Below are 10,103 nucleotides of genomic sequence, written 5' to 3' on the forward strand. Positions count from 1 at the left end.
TTCGAGTTGGGCCTCCGGTTAGTAGGTTAGTCCTAAAAATGATATAAAAGTGTAAAGTAAAGCCCGTAAACATCCAAAACGGGTAATATAATAGCATGGAACAATCAAAAATTATAGATACGTTGGAGACGTATCAAGCGCCGGCGGCGTCCCGGTCCCGCCGGTGCCCGAAGGGGCGGCACGGCGGGCGGAGATCGCCCACATCCGCTCCTCGTCGACGAAGGAGCAGCGGAACGAGCCGAGGTACGTGCCCGACAGCGAAACGCTGTGGACGCTGTACTTCCAGCGCCGCCGCGAGGAGCAGATCGCCTCCGTCAATGGCATCATCCCCCGCGGCCGCCTCAACTCCGAAGGACGGCGCGAGTGGTGGGGCATCCCCGGCCGCACACTTGACGCCGTCCTCGACCACATCGAGACCGGCAATGTGCCGCGGCTGGAGTACCCTACGCGACCCTCCTTCTCTCGCCGCCGCGGCAGTTCCTGGATGCCGCGGCGAATGGAGCCGGGGTCGTCCTCGTCGTCGGGCTCCGGCTTGCCGGCCCTCCGCCCCGTCAAGCCCGAGCCGGAGGAGACACCGCTCGGGCGTCGCGCTCGCAACGGCGCCCTCGTCATCAACGAGCCCTTGCCTGCGACGGCACCGACGAGACGCTCCGTCCGCCTGGTCCGGCCGAACCCCGAGCCGGACATGCTCTCCATGAAGCCGGAGCACGCCGGCATGGTGACCCTCGACGACGAGTCCGCCCTCAAATGGGCGAGGGAGGATTACGTCCGCGAGCAGGTGCGCCGCCAGCGTCGGGCATACCTGGAGACCCAGGCCCGTAGCCGCGCCGAGGAGCGTCGCCGCGTCGCCGAGTAGGCGGCGTTATCATCATCGACAACGACAACGAGGGCGAGGCCGGGCCGTCAAGCGCTGTCGGCGACCCCGGCGAGGGATGCAGCAGGGACGTCGCAGGTGAGGCGCGCGACGACGACGGCGGCGGCGGCGGCGACTACACCCGCTTCTACATGCTTCTCGACATGTAGACGGCGGCGGCGGCGACGGTGGCGGCAGCGTCTAGGCTATTTAGTTAGTTTTGAAGTTAGTTCATGCATATTTTTAAGTTTTTGTATAAATTTCGACAAAAAATGGCTGAGTTCATGCAAAAATCACCGAGTTTGCAAAAAAATTGAAACGAACTTCGCCGAACCCGCGGCGACCGTGGGCACGTGACTGGGAGCGAACCGAACCCCAGGGAACGATCTAGCGCCGGTTCGCCCCTAGGCCGCTCTTTTTTGGCGCCCTGGCGGCGAACGGCTGGAGATGCTCTAATAACTTAGACTAGTGTCATATGCATGACACTAGTATAAGTAACATAGACCAGCCTAAGCCCGGACTAATGGACGCAAGGCCCTCCGCCGATCTCGAGACGACCGATTCACATCCAACGATTAGAGTTCGGCGAGAAGTACAAAAGCTGTTTGTTTTAAAAAAAACGAAGTACGTAAGTTAATGAGGAGCATGCGTGACGGAATTCAATACAAGTTCGGTTTATAACTCCTTTGCACAGAACGAACCGGCGAAACCGTGTGGCCTATAGAGTTGTGCACGCAATACAACTAGACCCCAAGGGGTACGGCATAAGATTCCCCACAGGAAAGGTCCTCTTAAATAGCCGCGACACGCCACCCACCACCAAACCCTACCCCGCGACTTCCCTCCGGTTGCTTCCGCCGAGCGACTTCCAATCCAGTCTCCCCTCGATTCCGCCGGCCCGATCGCCTCGATCAATCTCGTCCCAGGCTGCGCCCTTCCGTCGGTGAGCCCCTCCATCTTTTTTCCCCAAAAGATCCGGCCAAATTTCGGAGAATTTGGGGTTCATCGTCCGCTCGGTTTCTTGTCGTTTTATTAGCCTCGGTCGATTTGATCGGTAGATTGTTTCGATCGATCGCAGGTTGGAGATGGCCAAGACTTGCTTCAAGACCGAGCACCCCCTGGGTTTGCTCCTTCTCCCTTGCCCCTCACCCTGTTAGTTTCTTTCAATTTAGGCTCTGACATGGTTTTTCGTCTGATCGATAGTATAAGAGGGTGGTATTCCACTAGATTTATTTAAACTTGTCAGACGAGTTGTTCGACTGAAACTAGTTTAGCCTTTTTGTTACGTGACGTGATAATATGGTTATAGTTGATTTGCTTCCGTGCTCAGGCAACGTGCTAATATGTGTTATTCCGGGAATTATTTCTTGTCCCATATGCCGTTGTTACATTATTGAGGGCAGATGGTTGTCGGCGTGTTTCAGATTGATATTCCATTGAAGCACCATCTACACTAATATTAGTTCATATATATTACATCAAAAGGATTAAAATCAAGTAGACTTGGTTTATCAATTCAGTAGTCTCTGTTTTTCAGATTGAGTTGTATTCTTATTGAATGGTGCTGCAAAGATAACTTCGATGGTCTTAGATGATTTCGTTTGATATTAAATTGGTTTATCATCTTGCAATAGAGTTTACTTCTGAGACTATATCTTAATTCATATTCCTGAATGCCTTGCTTTCTGGATGCTTTTGTACAATTCTTGTTAGATCAGGTTCATAAGATTCTGTTTTACTAGTTAAGTAACCAGCAATTATGTGATCCTTTGGCGCCTTCTGTCTTATTGGTGTGATTGAATATATTATTTGGCTTCTCCTATGGATTGCCAAAAGTATTCCCCTGTTTTTGAGCGGACCTTAGGTTTAAGAAATATTTTACAAATGTTCTCAAGTATTTCTTTTGTTAATGATGTACTATCTTGAGTGTGTTCCGTTTTGCACTGGTTGATGCTTATGTTATATGCACAGTTACTGTCTCCACTAAAAACTCTAATGAGAACATGTTCAAGCTTTAAATGTTCTTCCAGTGTCAAGTTATTTTCATCTTATGTGATTAAAATTACCCTTTTAGATGATTTTGTTTGATATTAAATTGGTTTATCATCCTGCAATAGAGTTTACTTCTGAGACTATCTTTATTCATATTCCTGAATGCCTTGCTTTCTGGATGCTTTTGTATAATTCTTGTTAGATCAGATTCATAAGATTCTGTTTTACTAGTTAGGTAACCAGCAATGTTGTGATCGTTTGGTGCCTTCTGTCTTACTGGTGCGATTGAATATATCGTTTGGCTTCTCCTATGGATTGCCAAAAGTATTCCCCCGTTTTTGAACGGACCTTAGGTTTAAGAGATATTTTACAAATGGTCTCAAGTATTTCTTTTGGTTCCGTTTTGCACTGCTTTAAATGTTCTTCCAGTGTCAAGTTATTTTCATCTCATGTGATTAAAATTACCTTTTTATAGAAAGGAGGCAAGCTGAATCTGCTAGGATCCGTGAGAAGTATGCTGACAGAATTCCGGTATATATATCTCTGGACTTACCTTCTACATGTGGTAGATTATCAACATTCATTTCTCCTAATTGAGTTCTGTGGTCATTTCAGGTGATCGTTGAGAAGGCTGATAAGTCTGATGTCCCGGAAATTGATAAGAAGAAGTAAGCTATTCTTCTTCATCACTCGTATTCTGATTGCAGATGAGCAGTTCTTTTCATTGCTTTCTGGGGTTGAGCTCTGCTCTCAGCTGCATCTAGAGACGCAATCTTTAACTTGCCAATATTTCATTTCCATTTGTCTTGTATGCCCATAACAATTTGTTATGTTTGGATGTGCTCTCTTCGATATAATTGTTGGCTATTTGTTCTATTGTTAATTTAATAACTTGGTCTTGAAATAATTTTCTTGTCTGCTGCTCATGTTTGGAATCTGTATTATTGATTTATTGTCTTGCTCTGTTTGCAGGTACCTTGTCCCTGCCGACCTCACTGTTGGCCAGTTTGTCTACGTGGTGCGGAAGAGGATCAAGCTGAGCCCAGAAAAGGCCATCTTCGTCTTTGTGAATAGCACCTTGCCACCGACTGGTAATGTTTATAAATAAACATATTAATAAATACTTTGTTATTGGTCATATGTTCTGCCCACAATCCTCATCTATCGATGTTCCTTTTTTGGCAGCTTCGTTGATGTCAGCGATCTATGAAGAAAACAAGGACGAGGACGGCTTCCTGTACATGACTTACAGTGGCGAGAACACTTTCGGCTCTGCCTAATCCATGTGCGCTGCCACTGTAAATAAATGAATGGATGTTCAGGTTGCGACGTCTGTGTACATACTATCACTAGTATGCTGGTGGATTGCTCTCATGGTTTAATGCTTTAAGTGTGGTATTTTATCATCTGAATGTTAGAACGGCCTGTAAAACTCTATCTATTACTATAAAGGGTCGAAGATTTATCAATTCTCGTCTGGTTTATGTTCCTCATGCTCTGGGATGATTTCAATCGCAAATTAGTGGCAGCAGAACCGTCTGGGGCTGTCCTTTTTGTTTGAGAACTGCCCTTTTAGGGCATCTCTAGCCAATCCCTAAAAACAGCCTCCCTGAGGATTACACTTACACCTGCTCGCCCGACCAGCCCCAGCTGCGTCCTCCGCCCCTCTTTCTGCCTCATGGCGTCGGTGACGTACCTGCCCACAGGCATGGACAGCATGATGTGCTCCTCGCGGAGTTGTGCCTCTTGCGCAGGGTGAGGCGCTGCTGCGATGGAAGCGGTTGCACAGGCGTCTTGGAGACGTGGAAGGAGTCGGACGTGAGCCTGTCTTCGCTCCTACGGGCGCGAGGCCGAGCTGCGTGTGGCGCCGGGCAGATACAGAAAATTTTAGAGATTGCTAAGAAACCGTGGAGGCCCATAGTAAGTGTTTGATGAAGTGCAGGCGCATAGTAAGTGTTCGACAAAATGCATAAGCTAAATTTTCTTTTACTTCATTAACTTCAGGGGATCGGCTAGACACGACAAAACTTAAAAATATCACTAAGGTTTACTCGACGTTTACTCTGCTAAAATTTAGAGAATCGACTACAAACAACAAAATTTAGAGTAAAAACACTTCACTAGGGTTTACTCGACATTTACTCTTCTAAAATTTAGGGGATTGATTAGGGATGGTCTAAGCCTGTAAACGTAAAAGAGGACCTTTTCTGATGTGAAATGCATGGAGTGTGTTTTCTATCTGAGCACGCTTGGCGTTGGTTATCATTCCTTGTTCGAAATTATACGTGATGATCGCTGCTACCCATAATGATGCATTGATGTGGTGTGCCCACCCAAACATGTTTTTGATCTTGTTCACGTCTCTACTACTACTAGTTTGCCCTTGTGCAGCAATATATGCTCAACTGTAAACGGGAAAGCAAACTTCTGGTCCACTATACCACCAGTTTATACTATGCCCAACTGCAAACGAAACCAGAGATGGTATCCGTGCGGTGCTTGCGAAAATTGTTTGCAATTATTTCAACTAGGACGGCCGTGCATCCAGTGGTTGGCTTCGACCCACGTTCTACCTCGCACGTTGTTGAGGAAATATTTTACGATATTTAGTTGTATGAAACATGGATATTTAGAATAATGTAAAAATAAAACTGAAAATATATACTCCCTCCATTCCATAATGTGATGCATATAGTTTTTTTGAAAAGTCAAACCTCACAAACTTTGACCAAGTTTGTGGAGAAAAGCATTTACATTTAGGATGATAAATCTATATCATTAGATTCATCGTAAGATGTAATTTTATATTTTATATTTTTAGTATCGTAGATATAAATAGTTTTCTCTATAAACTTGGTCAAAGTTTAGAAAGCATGACTTTAAAAAAAATCTATATGCACTATATTATGAAACGGAGGTAGTATGATTTATTGTGTTTGATCATTGTATAATTGTACAATATATTTATTAAATATATATAGAACAATATAATAAAAATTCTCATGCATGTTTGCATGTTGATATGAGCTTTTTCAATATGCATGGTTGCATGTTGAGGTGGTCCTCTCTCTTGCATATTGTATGTTGAGGTAGCATGCTTGCATGTTAATAGAAAATTTATTGAACGTGAGTACCATGTATGGTGCATGTTAAAGCAGGTCTTTTTCGGTGCATGTGGTGTGATGACTTGACATAGGTGCATGTGAGAGTGGGGATCAACTATTTAGGTATACTAGTAAGGTAGTCGTGCATTGCACATGGTAGCTTAGACAATGAAAGTATGAATGAATATTACCGTACCAAATTATAACATGTAAATTTTGTGTCATATATACATAACGTAGATGTTGATTTTATTCTTGTAATTCACCCCATTAAAATTAAATTATAGGTACAACATATTCAAAGATCGCATGGTTATAGAACTGCATGAAACTTTTGTGAGTTATACTAACACGTTTTCTTTAGGTATCTTGTATTGCAATTTCGAGTAGCAAGTATTGCATCATCAAAGACAAATATAATTTATAAACATGTTATCATAGCCTTCAAAAAATCATAAACTAAGTGAATGCAAATTCTATAGAAGAAAAAACATAGAGTAAATAAAATAAGGAAGAGTGTAGAACAAATGAGAAGTGCATGTGATGTGCTTGTCCTATTATGCATTATAAATCTTAAAGTAAAAAAATAATGATAATTCACTTAGAAGAAAAAAGTTTAAGAAAATAAAATATGAAAGATTTTAGGATGAAGGGGAAGGGCTTGTGTTTTGGGATTTGTGCATATTGTGCATTCATTGTAAATCCTAAAGTAAAGAATGAAAATTAATTAGACGAAACAACTTTGGGGAATTAAATTATGAGAAATTCTAGAACAAAGAAGTGCTTGTGTTTTGAGGTTTGTGCATTGCGCTTGCTCAACCATGGAACCTTCTAGATAATACATGTGAGAATCTAGTGGGAGTGGAGATGATATCCAAGGATCAATAATGCACGGATTTGACACACATATACCATAAGATTGCCTTTATCCAAGGGTCCATATTTAAAGTTATTTATACACTTTATAGTGGTATAGATATCAATAAGATACCACGTATGTCAATTTGAATCACCATATGTGTACATGTATGTATAGTTGGAGGCTTAGATGGAAAAAAATCGGTCATCCTTTTTTTACACTCAAAGCACATCTTTATTCATTTGAAATATGTTGCATCATGCACTAAAAAGCGGTACTAGAGAGGGTGGAGGATCATCTAACCAAGTACAAGGATGTTGATACTTTGCCAATCTCGCCAACTCATGGGCAACCACATTAGGTTCGCGATTCTCATGAACAAAATTTACCTTAGCAAATTCTCTAGAAAGGGAAATCAGTGAAAAGAAAACCTTAGCTACATTACTCGTTGCATGAACTTCATCATTCACGGTGTTTATAACTTCCATGTTATTTGAGCTGATAAGCAAGGTGATTGCATCCCATTGTGTCAGCTAGCATAAGTCCTTCCTGACGTGTTAAGGCTTCAGGCGAAAGAAAATAAAAAATAGCAGGGATACTATAATTATTGGTAGCAATAAATCTCCCTTTAATGTCTCTAATGGCAACACTAATGACCCCCTTATGATTATCTCCGTAAAAAGATGCATCCACATTCACCTTCACAAACTCCTTCAGAGGTGGTTCCCATCGCTCTTCCCTTTCCATCTGATGTGTGATTGAGGCCTCCATGAAGTTTGCTGCAAGAGATGCTTGTCTTGGGCCTGCTCTAGTTTTGGTGCTGCTAACTAAGGGTTGAATTTCGTGACTTGATGAAGAGGAAGCCGAGTATCTTTGGTCTTGAAGATAGCCATTGCTGACTTCTCGGGGTTTTGTGCCTGATCATCTTGACACTGTAATATGCGTTGAGGGTGGATTTGCAATCGAGGCAAAAAAAAGTCAGGCCGACTTGTATGTTAAGGGTGGATTACATACTGCAGAAAAAAAATTCAAAATCAGTTGCAATACAGAAGAAACATCGAGTCCGGCTGCGAGTCGAGGATGGACTTGAAACTGGAGACAAAATAAAGGGTTGAGCTTAGTTGCAGGTTAATAGTGGACGTGCAACTAAGACGGAAAAAATGCATGGTCCCGATTGTGTATGGTCTTGTTCTTAATTGCTTGAGAGAACACATATATCCCCCTTTTATTGTTAAGCTTCCACAAGCCTTCCCATGCTCGCTAATTGAACCATCCGTCTTCATCAAGTTGAGGGTGGTGTTGCAACTCGGGAGAAAAAAAGTCGCACGAAAAAAGGTGTTAGCTCTAATGGAAGACAAAGGGAAAATATAGAGAGAGAAAGAGGAATGAGGAGGCAAAGCAGCTGTAGAATGAAGATGATAAAAGAGACAATAAAGAGAGTTCCCTGTCTTTCCTCTTCTACAAAGCATGCCAATAACAAAATGACAAAATAAGCATGAAAATAGCTAGGAAAAAATAAAACAGAGGCCATACATAACATGGGCCTAACAAATATGAGCTGACAACTGAATATCGCGACGACGCGGGACGCATGACCGGGGGGCGCGCGACAAAAACAAAGCGGGATCAAGTTTGTGCAAAGATTACATCAAATAGATCAAATGAACCACAACTTAAATGACACATAGTTAAATTTCATCTAGATAAGATTTAGCATATCCGATTTTAAAACGTTCAAATCTTTTTTAAGTGTTTATATATTTAAAAAATTCACAAATTTAAAAAATACATCATAAATTTTAATAAATGTGCGCATACTTCAAAAAGTGTCCACATGCTAAAAATATCATGAATTGAAAAATGAGAAAAAGAAAAAAAAAGAAATCAATACAAAATTCTCCAAAAAAAATCCCAGGAAAAGAATTCTCCCAAAAAAAGGAGAAGAAATGGGCAGTCAAAAACACGACGTTGTCAAACAAACATCTACAAAAAAAGAAAAAAATGAAGCAAGAAATAAAGGGAAAAGATAAGTTCAAGGGGTAATACGTTTCTCTCACTCTCACTCCTTTTATTCTCTCTCATCTCATACAATTATTTTAGGGACAAAATCGATCATACCCAGTGTGGGGGACAATCGACGCGGGACAACAACACGCAACAACGCGGAACCAACCTGTTGTTGTATGCAGGAGGACAGTGGTATACTCATCCTGCCAAAGTTCAAGTCCTAAACTTGACATTGGTGCTCGCATTTTCCTGGATTTATTTCAGGCCTTCGGACGATGTGCATTCAGTGGGAGAAGACGTTCCATCGACCATGAAGGCGTCTGTAGCGACTTCATCAATCTTAAGATGATGTGCCGACTCAGTCTCTTGGAGGTGCTCATAAGTGCAGGGTGTGTGTGTCTGCATTCATAGGGCTAAGTGTATGCTCGTGTATGTGAGCGACTTCGATTATATTATATTAAAAAGTTACACAATGAGATGCATGAATCAAGCGTTTGCACGAATGTTACAACCCTAAATCATGTGGTTGACAATTAAGATGTGACATAGCTAAATCTCATCTACTACCTCCGTACCATAATATTTGTATAAGATTTTTTTTCAGTTTGAATTACACTGCATTGGTCATGGCCACGCTTCATAGTGACCCTCTATGCGCAGCCGATGTTCGTCTTCAGCTTGAACTTCGTCGGCACGAAGGGAAATGCTTTGTGAAGTCCAAGGGCATTGGTATGCACTCGAGCTTCGGGGCAAGGATGACCTTGTATAAATGAGTTGGCCCATACTTCTCATGGTAGTGCCCGTAGTTTCAACGTTTGCCGCTGGGAGCTCCTCCACCATCACATCGTCGTCTGTGGGCGGCACCTCCTCGACCGTGTGCGGCACCACCTCCTTGTCCTTGTCCATGGACGACACCACCTCCATTTTCTTGTTGTTCATGTCATTCTGCCTGATGAACAAGAAAAATTTATGCGTTATGAACTGCAAAAAGTCCAAAGGTTGATCGGCATTAAAACCTATCGTCCCCTATATTTATCCAGCCTGACGCTCACTGCTTACCCACCATCGCACTCAGTTAACCCTCTCTGTCTCTCACTTCTCTACCACCTATTCGTCACCATGAACTCCAACATCAACCCCAACCCCTTCCCTTGGAGCATTGGATGTAGGGCTTTCTTCACTGGGTGCTTGATACGTCTCCAACGTATTTATAATTTTTTATTGTTCCATGCTATTATATTACCCCTTTTGGATGTTTATGGGCTTTATTTTACACATTTATATCATT

General features: G+C 42.6%; 1 protein-coding gene across 1 annotated transcript; it reads left to right on the forward strand.

Moving 5' to 3' along the window:
* The first annotated feature begins 1,550 nt into the window (after positions 1 to 1,550).
* LOC123044698 (autophagy-related protein 8A) lies at positions 1,551 to 4,314 on the forward strand. The gene is made up of 6 exons (XM_044467528.1): positions 1,551 to 1,796; positions 1,932 to 1,975; positions 3,321 to 3,376; positions 3,461 to 3,513; positions 3,818 to 3,936; positions 4,031 to 4,314. The coding sequence occupies exons 2-6, from the start codon at positions 1,939 to 1,941 to the stop codon at positions 4,123 to 4,125; spliced, it is 360 nt and encodes a 119-aa protein (XP_044323463.1). The 5' UTR covers positions 1,551 to 1,796; positions 1,932 to 1,938; the 3' UTR covers positions 4,126 to 4,314.
* The last annotated feature ends 5,789 nt before the right edge of the window (positions 4,315 to 10,103 follow it).

Source organism: Triticum aestivum, chromosome 2B, assembly GCF_018294505.1.
Source record: "Triticum aestivum cultivar Chinese Spring chromosome 2B, IWGSC CS RefSeq v2.1, whole genome shotgun sequence".
In the NCBI taxonomy this organism is placed as follows: Eukaryota; Viridiplantae; Streptophyta; class Magnoliopsida; order Poales; family Poaceae; genus Triticum; species Triticum aestivum.

Excerpts from the sequence above, each read along its gene's own strand:
- LOC123044698 (XM_044467528.1), top strand. The coding sequence starts at position 1,939 with ATGGCCAAGACTTGCTTCAAGACCGAGCACCCCCTGG. Across the intron at positions 1,976-3,320 it reads CAAGACCGAGCACCCCCTGG|AAAGGAGGCAAGCTGAATCT; the intron begins GTTTGCTCCTTC and ends ACCTTTTTATAG. Across the intron at positions 3,937-4,030 it reads TAGCACCTTGCCACCGACTG|CTTCGTTGATGTCAGCGATC; the intron begins GTAATGTTTATA and ends CTTTTTTGGCAG.